The sequence below is a fragment of the Camponotus floridanus genome, unplaced genomic scaffold, assembly GCF_003227725.1.
Source record: "Camponotus floridanus strain SB8 unplaced genomic scaffold, Cflo_v7.5 scaffold3, whole genome shotgun sequence".
Lineage (NCBI taxonomy): Eukaryota > Metazoa > Arthropoda > Insecta > Hymenoptera > Formicidae > Camponotus > Camponotus floridanus.
In genome coordinates, this window is record NW_020229436.1 from 7,459,318 (window position 1) to 7,475,223 (window position 15,906).

The following is a 15,906-nucleotide window of genomic DNA, read 5'->3' on the forward strand; positions in this document are numbered from 1 at the left end:
AAAGAGAGAGAGAGACAGACAGACAGACAGCAGACAAAGAGAGAATGTATGTGTTCGCATGTGTGTCCGTATGTGTATAGCGACCAGCTGATCGCAGCAGGCGCCCTGCGTAAGCGCCCGCGTCTGACGGTGAATCGCGTCATCCTTGCCTGCCTCTTGTATCCGACCCGTCATGCGTTAACTACTTTCTGTAATAATTCGAAAACTAAGCTTCGGACGAAATTTTGCAAAAGGAAAAATCGTCTTAGAATTGACTCAACAATGTGTCATTTCACGGACACAGGGGTTATTTTGAATCACCCTGTATATATATATATATATATATATATATATATATATATATATATATATATTGTTCCGCGCCCGAGTCATTGGGTGTATTTCGGGGTCGCATCGCTACAGTAGCGCTACAGCTTTTTTGCTACAATTGTAGCAGAAAAAAATGGCGACCGCTACAATTGTAGCAGAAAGTCCTGAAACGTACTTTTATAGCGCTACCCAGACAGCACAAAAAGGCCAAAAGATGTCTTAAAGATGTCTAGAGGACTTTCTAGAAAACGTTTTTAAGTCGTTTTTAGATGTTTTTTGGACATGTGTGCTGTCTGGGTACTATAGCGCTTTAATAACGTGAAACACGCTTATGTAGCGTTACAATAGCGCTACTGTAGCGATGCGTCCCCGAAACACACCCATTACGGCTCTGCCGTTGTCCGGATCCCGTAGTCAAGAAGATTGTTTAAAAACAACAATGGTCAGCTGAGTCAGAAGATAACTGTCTAAGCTATTCGGACGTATTTTATATACGAGCCATTATTAATCCGTTGTGTTATTATTCTGAGTTATTGCCTGTGTTCTGTATTGCTTATTAAAGTTCCTGTGTTCTCTAAAAATGTTTATTTATTTAACGCGATTCGTGACAGCCGTTCTCTTTAGTGTGCGCGTTTGATATATCTCGAAGTTCTCGCACTGCAATATAACATAACCTCGCATAATAATATAAATATAAATAAATATATATATATATATATATATATATATATATATAACCTAGTCATTATATATATATATATATATATATATATATATATATATATAACCTAGTCATTATCATTTAGTATCGCTTGAAAAAAATAAGAAGAAAGTAAATATGTCATTTGAATAAACACAAATACCAATATATTTTACGCATGTAATATAAAATTATAAAATAAAGTTAATCTCTTCTACAAGCTTATTATATAATATATTTGATTTGTATTTATCAAATTAAAAATTGTATTCAATTTTGTAATATGTATATTTATTTATACTTTCTTATGTACACACATTTATAAATTGTACATAAATAAATATACTTCCTATATTTATTGCAGAATAAAAATGTGTGAAATTTTCTTTTATTGCATAATTGATTCTTCAAATTCGCTTATACCCATTTATAATACTGTAATGGTGTTGTATTCGAAAAATATTATTTAATAATTTGATCAATAAGATAACTAGAGATAAATAAATAAGTAGGTAAATTCTATAATTTATTTTATAATTATAAATAAAAATTTTCCTATTATATATATACTAATATCATTGTCTCAGAATTATAGCGTATTTATTTATGCTTATGTAATAAATTCCAACAAGCATAAAGTAACAATAACATAACATTAATATATATAATTTCTTATGTAACAATGTAATTACAATGTAACACACAATATCTTTTACATAACAGTTATATTATTGAGTGGGAAATTATAACATTAATATTATATTAGTGTTACTATGTTTACTGAAATAAATCTTAATGTTTTTTTAGTTTTTAGGTAATCAATAGATGCAAATAAAATATATACGTAAAAAATACTTCAATATTTTTTGAACATTGAAAAAAATTCTAAATATGCAAATAAACAAGTAAATTAAAAAGATAGATATGTGTAAACGTAACTGGCATTTAAAGTTTAATTGTAAGAGGTTATATATTTTTTCTACTTATTGCCAAAATATTGCCAGAACGTGGCGAACTTCTAATGAATCCGCTTCATTCTTCTTCATTTCTCTCTGAGATTAATGACCTCTCTGTTTGTGTGTAAATAAATATCATTTTTGAAAGACTTACCTTTGATTGTTATTGCATATATGTGTATGTATGTTTTAAAAAAAAGATAAGAAAAGAAAAATAATAAGAAAATAGCAGGAGAAATTCTGAAAATATAACGTCAGTATACTCGTATAAATAATCTCACAATTTTTGTAAAATCAAAGCTAATCTAGAAATGTTACGGTTTGCACAAAAGAATCCACACACATTATCCTCTATAATAAAGTATATTAAAAGGGTGTCACTTTATTTTCAGCAAAAATATGCATATAGTGGCATATCAACATTGCAATTTCCCAATTAAATGCATATTTATATTAAAAAATTTTGATTAAAATTTGATTTCTATTTTATTTTATTCTATTTTTGTATAAGTAAATTTAATCGTGGTTTTATTATTTGTAATTCTTATAAAAGAGAGAAGGGATTTATATGAATATGATTATAAATTTGCACTTTTTATCTAATCTAAAATTGAAATTAAAATTAAATAGATACACAGAATAGATATACAGGAAATTAAAATTAAATAGATATACAGGATGTTTGATAAAGATTAGAATATTCATAAGCGGGTAGAGAACGCAATATACACAGTGTACCAAAAGTCTGGAAACAATCATATATTTTATAAATTATGTATTTTAGAAAAAAATGTTTCATATAAAACTTGTAGAGTTTCAATAGATCTATTTACTGACGCTATGAGTTTGATCTTGGACGAGATTATCTTGAATTTTTTAAATGAAATTCCTTATTTTTTATTGCACATTCTTTTTTCGACAGCTTTCCAAAATACATATAATTAAGTATTTTTTATTAAACACTTTTCGAGTTATGGCTTCAAATAATTTTTTCATTTTACATAAACTATAAAATATTTCGTAAAATATTCACTGTTTGATGATTTTATCTCAATACTTTTAGGCAAAATAGGCATGAGAAGAATCCATTGATGTAAAAAAATATATAGTTATTTTTAAGAAAAAAATATCTAATTTGCAATTAATAGTTACTCATCGCTGATATATCTAGAGCGAACATCCCACGGCCGTACAAAATTTGCACTCATTCGCATTCTTTTTAATTAATATTGTAATAACAAAATGTAATTACAAAATGGTAAAGGACTTTTCCATTTAGTTTACTACGCTCTCAATCCTCTCACAAGCATTGGTCCAATCTTTATCAAATACCTTATACATATATGTATATATTTAGAAGTTAAAGACAAAAAAAGGAAAAACAAAAAGTACAAGAAGTTCAACTGAACTAAACAAATGTGTAAATGCTACATTATAATATTTAAACAATGTTATAATATATTTTATGTGCATTTATTAAAATAGCGGTTGCATTTAATGCACACAATATATATTTAATATCAATCAAATTATTTTGCTTACCTGCTGAAGAGTCTAAGAACGACGCAAATGATAATAAACATCAGTGCCATGCCAACGAGAACGCCGATCATCGTCGGATCAATGTATTGGAGGTTGGGTGGCTCTTGGATTTCGGCTGAAAACAAATTGATCAATTTGCAATTTTCAATAAAAAACTAGAAAGGACCCCACACAAATCTTATGGAAAAATTATTTCTTATGGAAATTTTTTAAAAGTTGTAAATATATTTTAGTTTATGACTTCCTAATCAAAAGTCCCAATGGACACGACCTTACCAAAAATAGACAGATTTTTTTGTTACAGACGCTCAAAACGGGTAATTAGATTCACATACTAGAGATGTATTTGATATTACATATGGCAATATGCATGAATGTATACTGATATATTCGCGCGTATGCATGAATCTGTGTGTGTGTGTGTGTGTGTATACAGGGTGTTTTATTTATTTTAATTGTGCACTCCGATTAACATCGCAGAAAACGGTCCGATGAAAAAATATCTTAAACAAAAATTGTATTGTTCGGGAGGGAGGGGCACATCTTAAGGTGACATTGATTTGAACTTTAGCGAACGCCAAAGTCACATAGAGTTCAACTTTGTTCTTTTAACTAGAAGTATTTTGCATATTTTTGCAGCATATTTCGATAGTTTCTAAAACACTACAATAAAATATTTTTTTGTTGAATACTTTTCGAGTTAGGAAATAATTTCTTAATTTTACATAAACAAAAAACACATAGTCGTTTTTAAGAAAAAATATGTAATTTGTAATTAACATTTAATAATTAGAGACTTGGCTTAAGTAATCAAAAAATTAAAAAAAAATGGCATAAGAGCCAACGCGCGGTAGTTGGAGCACAGAGAAGCAATAACACTTCTTTCTTTTTTCAATATTAGTTTATTAAAAAACACATTATAATAACAAAAAGCGAACGTTTCGGATCCTTCTTCAGCGCGATGTTAACAATATATATTATAGCATAGCATAACTATAGTATATTTAATTGATTGTTGGAAGCAGAGTGCTTACTAGACCTCCGCGGAATGCAATTTAGCGTCATCTACGCGTCGAGAATAAATTCGTTTAACGTAACGCGTCACTATCTGTAATATATATTGTTAACATCGCGCTGAAGAAGGATCAAAAGATGATCTGAAACGTTCGCTTTTTATTATTATAATGTGTTTTTTAATAAACTAATATTGAAAAAAGATAAAAGTGTTGTTGCTTCTCTGCGCTCCAACTGCCGCGCGTTGGCTCTTATGTCATTTTCTTTTTAATTTTTTGTAATTAAGTTACATAATTTTTTAAAATCAATTATGTATTTTCCTTACACTAATTAATTCCTCTTATTATTTTCTCCATAAAAATATTGAGATAATCATCGAGAAATGAATATTTTATGAGATATTTCAGGATTTATATAAAATTAAGAAATTATTTCAAAACTTATAACTTAACAACACTTAACAAAAAAATACTTTATTGTAGTGTTTTGGAAAGCTCTCGAAATATACTTCAAGAATATGATAAGATATAATAAAAAATAGAATTCCATTAAAAAAAACAAAGTTGAACTATGACCTTGGCATGTTCACTCAAAGTCAAACTGGTGTCACCTTAATCAGATGTCCTCCTTCGAGCCCTACAACTTTTGTCTAAAATTGTCATTTTTTCATCGGACTATTTTCTGCGATGTTAATCAGGGTGCATAATTAAAATGGGATACCCTGTATACACACACATACACACAAACACAGATTTACATATGGATATACACATATGCGGGAATATATCAATATATACAAATATTTCCACATGTAATGTCGAATACATCTCTTAACGTCAATCTAATTTTCCGTTTTGAACGTCAAAAGATCTGTTTATAACAAAAAATTTGTCTATTTTTGAAGATCGTGTCTATTGAAACTTTTGATCAGAAGGTCATAAATTAAAACATATACAACTTTTAAATAATTTCACTGAAACCACTTTTTCATAAGATTTGTGCGGGGTCTTTTGTAAATTAAAACTCATGTATGCGTGTATCTTAAAAGGATTGAAAGCTAAATTAATACTATCACTATTATTATTTTTATGATAAAACAAGAAACATTCCTAAAAATAAAAAGATTTAAATATATGTATATAGCGTTAAATATATATATAAGGTAATTGATCAAAATCATTAAAAAAATGTCATCTTTTTCTGTCTTAATTATTTATATATACATGCATATACAAATATATACATAAAAGACATATTATTAGATAATAAAAAATATTATATATAAAACTAAAATATAAATAAATAAAAATACAAAATATAAAAATACAAAAATATTGTATAAAATTGTAAAAAATTTTGTATTTTGTGTATTTTGAATAAGCAATAAATTATTTCAGATGTTAAAAATTCTTTTTTTTAAAGAAAATTCAAAATTATTGAATTTGAATTGATTATTGAACTTAAATTGTTCATAAAAGTAATCATATTTTTTACACGAATACATTAATTTAAATCCTAATCATCTTAATTTTAATTATTTTGCATGTTAAAGTATTAAGTAAAATTTTAAAATTTAATAATTTATTAGATATTTTACAATCTACTTAAAAACATATCAAAATTCTATTTTTAAGTACAAAAAATGTAAGGAGATATTTTTTGGCTTATTTTATAAAGAAAATGTCTTATGTACGTATGTTCTAAAGTGCTTTGTTTTTAAAATATAAGATAACAAATTTGAAAAATAAATGAAAATTTCGAGAATATAAAAAACCGCTTAGGGATATTTTACTCAAATTTTGGTATGCGTACATATGATATTAGAAATCATTTTTCAATATCGATGAAACATTTTTAAATCCATCATAGACATGCGTATGGGTAGTAGTAGGTTAGATTCCTATAGGGCTCCACTTCCGGAAGATATAACCTAACCCAAACCTATCTAATTTATAACTAAAATTTGACTCGTTTTGAAAAGTACATGCCTGAAATATCACAATATTTTTCTTCAAGTTCTAAAAAATATGATAATTTTTAAAGTCGTAAAAAATATCAACAATAGAAATCAATCATTGTTCCATTTGATTTCAATATAAAAAAGGTAAACAATGTCAAACGAAAACGTATATAGTTTATATACAGTTTCATGAAATTACATATTATATATTAATTATATTTATTATATTAGTATTAATATTGTTTATTAATAATATCTATTGGTCGTAGAATTTTTTAAATATTTTTCCAATATTCTCCGCTAAAATTACTACCGGAATTTAGTTTTACATTATGGCGCCAAAGTTATGGGAATTGTGCCGTATAGTCATAGTATCATTTAGTATTTTAAAAGAAAGAATGATATGTTACTGTTTTTTTCCATATTTAATAATTTTCTTGAAATCCTAAACTAAAACTCAAATACAAATTAAAAGTATAAATAGCCTTAATTTTTTATTTCAGCTCTAATATAGAAAATAACGGCTATAAGAGATAATTTGTTGAATTTCAATTAGGGATTTTAAATTATTAAACTTGAAAAAAAACGTAGCATGTACTATTCTTTTATTAAAAAACTAAACATGACTACTCATATGCATATTTTTGGTGCATTTAAAAATTTCATTGATATTAGAAAATGGTTCTTAATATGTACGCACATCAATATTTCTAAACATTTTCTTAGGTTTTGAAATTTTCATTTTTTTCACAAATTGACGTCTTATATTTTGGAAACAAAGTATTTAGGACATACATTCATATGATATTTTCTTCATAAAATAAGTCAGTCCCCATTTTTTGTACTCACTTAGGAATCATTTTACATATATTGCATCTGTGATATGTAACATCATTTTTAATATAATTATATGATTTATGTATTAAACAATTTATTTTATCACTCCTTATACGAAAGTATTAACATATAATAAGATGAAAAATAAGTAAGAAATTAAAAATTCAAATGAATATCTTATGGTATATATTTTATGGCACACAATATGTCAAAATAAATTAAATTATCTTTTTTATAACTTTATTTGGATATTTAGCAAAATAATTAAAAAAATCGATTTATCGGTTTAAAAAAATCATACTTCGTTTAAAAAATTTCATTTAAAGAAATGTTGATTTTTTATCGATGAAAAGAATTATTGAAGAAACGAATTCTTTTATTCCAGTTTGTTTAATTCCAGTTTCTATTTAAAGCATATAATTTGATATGAAATATTTTTATAATATTTGTAATATTTGTATATTAATATTAAAATATTAATAAATTATATATCATATATTTTAATATATTAATATGATGATAATTTTTATCATTTTTAAGATCTTTTTCATTAATTTTTAAATAAATTTACAATTTTTTAGTTTCTCTCTCTTATTTAATATTTAAAAATAGATATATAAAAATAATATATTTTTACAAAAAAGTAAATTTTAAATAAGTATATATGTAAGTACGTATATATTATATATTTTTAAACATTTTTTATTTATTGATATAATTAATTTATACTATAATCACAACAAACAATGTTATTTCATATTTTTTCTTATTTTTATTTTTTATATAAAAAAGATATCCCTGATAAAGCTTTCGATGGTTTTGAAAGACATCGAAATAGAATATGCAAGAGCTTTATTAATTGCGCGCTTTTAATTTCTGCCATGTCGAAACATGTGGGTATGATAAGATTTTCATTAAAATTTATTAAGAATTCCATTCCTTACCGACGCAGGTTATACCGTTAGGTTGTACCATCGGAATTTTCTCAAAAAGGCAGGTGCATCGACCATCGCGGCATTCCGTTTGGCTTACTCGTACTTCGCATTGCTCATGAAAGAAACAGGACTCATTCACGTTTACCGCTAAAAAGATTTGTAATATGTTTGTTACCGAAATACAATTGTGGAATATAAATTAAAGATGAATTATTTGATAAAACTAATAAATTACTTTAAATTTACTTTAGACTTTATTATACTTTATTATACTTTAAATTGTTAAATGTAAATATTAAATATTAAATGTATTTTATGTAGAAAAAACATATACAGTACTGGTCAAAAATACTGCATCTTATAGAAACAGGAAAGTCATTACATTAATAAATAAATAAATAAATAAATAAATATATATATATATATATATATATATATATATATATATATACACGGTGGGCCATTTTAATCGATGCACTCGAATATCTCGAAAACAGCACTCTTCAGAAAGAAATGTTTCAAACAAAAATTGTAGGGTGTGAAGGGGGACATAAGATGGTAGCATTGGTTTGACCTTGGAAAGTCATTTGAAGGTCACATAAAAGTCACCTTCAATTTCTTAAATTGAACCCACTATTTTTCATTACATATTCTTGTAGCTTATCTCGAGAGCTTTCCAAAACACTACAGACAAATGTTTTTTCATTAAGTACTTTTTGAGTTATAAGGCTTCAAAGTTTGCAGTACTTCGATATAAAATGCAAAATATCTCGTAAAATATTTAGTTTTCGGTAGTCTTACCCTAATACTTTTATGCACAGGATAATGAGACAAAACTATTGGTGCAAAGAAAACGCATGATTGTTTATAACAAAAAGTGCATTGCAAATTACACATTTTTTATCATAAACAATCATACGTTTTCTTTGCACCAATAGTTTTGTCTCATTATCCTGTGCATAAAAGTATTAGGGTAAGACTACCAAAAATTAAATATTTTACGAGATATTTTGCATTTTATATCGAAGTATTGCAAACTTTGAAGCCTTATAACTCAAAAAGTATTTAATGAAAAAACATTTGTCTGTAGTGTTTTGGAAAGCTCTCGAGATAAGCTACAAGAATATGTAATGAAAAATAGTGGGTTCAATTTAAGAAATTGAAGGTGACTTTTATGTGACCTTCAAATGACTTTCCAAGGTCAAACCAATGCTACCATCTTATGTCCCCCTTCACACCCTACAATTTTTGTTTGAAACATTTCTTTCTGAAGAGTGCTGTTTTCGAGATATTCGAGTGCATGGCCCACCGTGTATATACAGGGTGTATCTGAAATGATGCACTAAACTTAAGGAGCGTATTCTAGAGGTCAAAATAAGACTTTTTTTCTATGAACATGGGTCCGCTGCTGAACCTTCCTCCAAGCTAAAGGCTCCTAAAGGTTGGGGAAAAAGTTAAAAATTGGTTGTATGTCAGAAAAAAATGGCAGAACTATCTATCATTCTCTCTTGAGAGATAAATAAATTTACGTTGCGGGTGTTTGATCAATTTCACACGTTTTCGAATTTCATTTGTGGCCTCATATTCATAAAAAATAAAAGTCTTATTTTGATCTTTAGAATACGCTCCTAAAGTTTAGTGCATCATTTCAGATACACCTTGTATATATACATACATTATATATATATATATATATATATATATATATATATATACAGGGTGTCCCAAAACACATAATTAATCTTTCAAAGACAGATTCCTGGGATCATTTGGAGACGATTTTTCCTCAGCGAAAATGTCGATGAAGGTCATTATTTTTTGCATGTTCCCGATTTTTGTCATCATATATCTTTGCAATTAAGCGTTAAATTAAAACTCAACTAAAGTAAACTCTATTTAAAATTAATCGAAGAATATGGTTTCGTTAATATTTTATTTTTGCAAAGCTTAGTTTACGAAAAATCCTTTATTTTCAATCACTTATAATTCGAAAATTATTAGTACCTTGACATTTTCATTGAGGAAAAATCGTCCTCAGATGATCCCAGAAATCTGTCTTTGAAAGATTGATTATGAGTTTTGAGACACCCTGTATTTATTTATTTATTTATTTATTCATTAAAATAAAGTTTCCTGTTTCTATAAGATGCAATATTTGTGTTTCGGTACTGTATGTTTTTTTCTACATAAAACATATATAATAAATAATATATAAATATAATATAATATATATAATATAATATAATATAATATAATATAATATAATATAATATAATATAATATATAATATAGTATATACACTGAGAAAAAAATCTGGTTGCATTAATTAGAATTCTGCTAAATTCAATCAGTATGTCTGTTGGAAAATGGATGAACCAGAATTCCTGTAGGAATTACCAGATGAATCTGATTAATTTCTTCCTGTTAAATTTACCAAATTTTCTGGTTAATAATACTAAATTTCCCAGCAAGTTGTCTAAAATTTTTTTCATCTAATCTCAAAAGTTTGTTTAATATTGTGAATTCCAATACAATTATTGCATAAATTCAATCCAGATTATTGAATAAATTATTTTAAGTTCAGTTTGTTAGAAATTAAACTGACAAACAGTTATGCAAGAAGAGGATGCAGCTCAAACACACACAATTAGAGAGCTAGCGTCCTCTTTCTGGCACTCATGCTTGTAAGAGAAAAAAAATATACTTTGGATTTAATGTTAATACTAATTCTTTATATACATTTCATGGCAAATATTGAATACGAGTAAAGTTAAGAGTGGTTCGCCGCTTAGCGGCAAGCAAAGAAGTTAATGCAAGAAATTTTATAGATTCAACCAGAAAATATTAACTAAATCCTTTTAGTAAAATCTATTAAACGTTCTAGTTATAAAAAAATTAAGTTATCATGATAACTAGAAATTCTTGTCATGATAACTAGATTATGATATCGATATGATTATAATAGATTATGATATGAGATTATTTTATCATGATAACTAGACTATGATTATGATAGATTAGAATTATGATTATGATAGATTATGATATGAGATTATCTTATCAGGATAACTAGAAATTCTTGTTTGATTTAACCAAAATGCCTTTAATCATATACGTCTTATTGGTACAATCAAACGATTTTTCTCAGTGTATAAATATATAATAAACTGAATAGAAAAATCCTTCACTATTTTGTAATTTTTGGAATAATTTTGAAATATTAATTAAAAAAAAAAATAAAATGGGGCGCCAAATATATATATATATATATATATATATATATATATATATATACAGGGTGTCCCATTTTAATCAATCACGAATAACTTTTTTATTTTTGATTGTAGAAAAAAAAACGTTTTAGATAAAAGTTGTATGGTTTCAAGGGGGACATAAGAAGGTGACAATTATTTGACTTTGGATAGTCTTTTGAAAGTCACGCGAAAGTTATCTTTAATTTCTCAAATGGAACCCTTTATTTTTCATTACACCTTCTTGTAACTTATTTCGAGAGCTTTTCAAAACGTGTAATTAAACCAGATCGACGAATTAGTGTGCGTTTCGGGCGTTTAGATTGTAGAATGTGTTTGTAGGTATGTCAGTGGCGAGTATCACATGGTAACGAATTTGACCGTGCATTCCCTGACTCTTATCTTTTCGTTGTCGTGCGATATTCGCTGTTGGCACATCTAAAGCAAACATCCTATATTCTAGTTATGCGAAACATGCGCTTATTTGCTAATCCTATTTAATTAATAATTCAATAATTATTGCAAAAATTGCAAAATGGTAAAGGACTTTTCTATTTAGTTTACTGCGTTCTCCAACCACGAACTTTTAGTTCAATCTTTAACAAAAACTCTGTATACATATATATATTAAATTTTTGTAAAGATTTAATTTTATTTTTTTATTATGTCTTATTATATGTTTGATGTATAGAACACTCTATGTGTTCCGTACTAAAATATATCTAATAAATATTATATTTTTATAATATTATATTTTAGGTAAGGATCCCCAATTTACCGTGTCCGCATTTGTCGAGGTGATTAGTGGCTTCAAATTCTTCTCTACAAGTACAAACTTTTCTTGTCAATTCACAGTAAGAACCTGCAAAACCGCATTCGTTATCCATTTCACAAACATCGCCAAATTTTTTTGAACCTCTGCCAGATAAATCTGAAAGAATATACAATTATTAAGAAGATAAGTTTACAAATCTTTTTTGTAATACTATGTATATATATAATACTATTTATAATTATATTGTTTATTGTGTACTATATTTTATAACATTATTATTAAATATGTATAGTATTATATTTTATAATATTATTATTATAGCTATTTATTTTTTATAAACATTTTTACATATATATAATCATATCAAGATATGATTACAAATAAGACATTTCCCTTTTCAATTTAAGAAAAGTCAATGCTAAATTTATCAATGACACTGACATGAAAATCGAAATTAAGCATTCTGCGCATTATTATATACTCTACTATGTATTATATATTCTTCTATGTAAAGAACTCCTGTTGCAGTTAACTTATACAAAAAAATGATTTACTTTTAACACAAATATAAATACATACACACTTGCGCATGCATGGACATAAACACACATACAGTTTGAATAGAATAATATACATAGCTTTCGGATCAAATTTTATAAAATATATATTAAAAATATTTATTATCTGTGTGTATTCATAACTTCTATCAATGTATTAGAATTAACAGTTAATATTAAAAAAATTTATTTTTTTAATTATATTTAATTAATAACCACGTACTTATCTACAATTGAAAATTGTAATTTAAAGTTTTTGTTTATAACATGTTTATAATTTTTAGGAAGATCCTATAACAGAAATTATATTAATTAAAAATACAAATTAATATTTTTCATTATTGAAATATATTTAAGATTTAATCTTATGTACACACACACACACACAATTTAAATACACCATGCATTCATTATATTTAAATAATAAATAAATATTAAGTAATAAATATTAAGTAATAAATTGAGATTTGATTTTATAATTAAAAATAAAATATACTAAATTTAAAAAGCAGTTTTATTGAGGAAATTTTTAAATTTTTATATAACATATAATTTTTTCAAAATTCTGATATTTATATATTCCTTTCATAAATTGCATCATGCTGAAAATTATTGGCAAATACTAAAGATTCTAAGATTGAACAATCTGCGGTGACTTAAAAACATAGAATTAAAAGTGGCGACTATTCGACGGCGCAAAGTTAAAATGGCGTCAGGCAGGTCAATCTATACATTAAAAGTGGGTCAGTCTACTATGGCACGTTGCCAATGTTCTCACATGCAAAAACTCCCACGCCTACCATCGTCACTACCGTTGCCGTCAACTCTATCCTCTTTTTTTTCTTAAATTATTTTCTGCTCCACATGCGTACCCACTTAAGCATATATTCGTGCACATTTGAGCATGCCTCTTAATAAATTCAATAACGAAAGCTGAATTGAGATTAAGCATTTCATTAAACATTTATAGCTTATATATTTATAATTAAAGATATGTAAAATATGAACATCAGAATCCATTTATAAAAATAGAAAATGCAAAATAATTGAAAATAATTGAAAATACATATATTTTCCATTAAAAAATGTAAAAATGCGCAATATTAAAATATTTAAACATTTTTAAACATTCATTGAAAATAGGAAATGGAAAAAGACACTTTTTTAAATATTTATATATTTTTGTGTGTATATGTGTATATTTATTTATATTTAAATTCTTATTTCTTACTATCTATATTTTGTACAGTGCGCGTCAACGATTCTGTCCTAGGCGAAGTAAAGAGAGCGTAGAAGTGGCCAATCAGCCGACAGCGTGGCAGTGGTTGATTGGCCAGTTCTACGCTCCACTTGCCCCTTGCATAGGACAGAATCGTTGACGCGCACTGTACTATCTACCTATTAGATTAGATCTTTCTATCTATTCTTATTTCTTATGTGAAATCGCATCTGTATTCTAGTATCACTATATGGTATACGTTGCTAGTACAAATGGTAATAGGTTGGTTACGCATACTAAAGTACGAGTTAATGTGTACTTTGATGTGTACTTTGATGTGTACTTATCGAACTATTTTTTACAATAACTTAATTTTCAATAATTTATTAAAGGTTAATCTAAAATTCATTTTATAATGAATGTTTACAATGAATAAGTGCAATACATTGTTGTATAAATTATTAATATTTAGAACTATTATTGGTATGATTAATTTTTTAAATTCTAAGAAAAATGCATTTGAAATAGAAAATGGATATTGAAAACTATTTAAATAGAAATATAAAACGATTTTTGAAAAAATTTATTTTAAATACAAAATATAAAATAAAAAATACAAATATTTTACGTTTTAAATATTTTCATTTTAAATGTATCTATGTGTTTAAATGTATATATTTTAATCAATGTATATTTTTATAAAAGATTTTCTATATATTAAGTATGACAGAAGCAAAGAATAATATATAAAGTATTTTAAGATAAAATAAAGTTATATTAGCAAATATATTATATAAAAATATTCAGAAATGAATTAATGACCATATGAAAACTTCTTTATATACTTCTAATATTATAAAATTAACATATTATTTTAAAAATAAATTAAAGTAATATTATAATTAAAGTAATATTATAATTAAAGTATTGCTATAATATAATATTTATAGTAATATTATATAATATTTAAAGTAGTATTATAAATTTTTCATTATGACAAATTTTTCACTGTTATTTTACGTAATAACCTTATATAATAAAATTATATACGCAAAAATTAAAATCAATATTTTTATAGCATTACTTCAATCGCTTTTATTTATTGAAGGCTAATCATGGCCCATGCAGGGTCCATCTACCACTATTTACCATCGGCAGTGAAGATATTGACAATGACAATTATAACAATATTTTCAATAAATCAAAATAATAAATAAAAGAAGAATGTAAAGAACAAAACTTAAACTAAGATTGCACTAAACTAACCAAAAAAAAATTAATTAGTAACGCTCAAATACTGATTACTTAAGATATAATAATAGATTTTAATCAATAATAATTGGCGGAATATTGACAATAGATCTTTTATATAAACTCCTTTTTCCGTACATGAAGTAACCACTCGAATTATTCCGTCTGGACCTGAATGAACTGTGATTCTTGCTAGTGTCCATTTTAGAAGCATATTCTCTTCTTCTTTCAATAAGACTAGTCCTATTTCAAATTTTGCCTTGCTTTTGGTTTTCCATCTTTTTACTTCTCTGTTGGCATGTCAAAAGATATTCTTTTTGCCACCTGAACCATAAATCCTGTCGAATTTTTTCCACGTATTGCCATCTTGAAAGTCTGTTTTTAGGTACTTCTTGCAGATTTTTCTCCGGATAACTTTGGAAGCTCTCACCAATTAAAAAATGTCCTGGGGTTTAGTCCTCTTAAATCCCTTGCATCCTCTGATAGTGGTGTTATTGGTTTTGAATTGAGTACAGCTTCTACTTGAGCTAGGATTGTCGTCATCTCACCGACTGTCAAATGGGCCTCATCAAGAGTGCGCTTTAAATGTAGTTTCATAGA

At 26.2% G+C, this 15,906-nt stretch overlaps 1 protein-coding gene across 3 annotated transcripts in view; it reads right to left on the reverse strand.

Annotated features, from left to right (window-relative positions):
- Nucleotides 1-15,906, reverse strand: part of LOC105254178 — a 45,608-nt gene that overhangs the window by 8,060 nt on the left and 21,642 nt on the right. For all 3 annotated transcript variants that reach the window (XM_025410125.1, XM_025410126.1, XM_025410127.1), the window contains exons 2-4: nt 12,283-12,435; nt 8,263-8,400; nt 3,508-3,622 (exon numbers count right to left, since the gene is read on the reverse strand). In XM_025410125.1, coding sequence (XP_025265910.1) covers nt 3,508-3,622; nt 8,263-8,400; nt 12,283-12,435 — 406 coding nt within the window. The remainder of the gene's footprint in view (nt 1-3,507; nt 3,623-8,262; nt 8,401-12,282; nt 12,436-15,906) is intronic.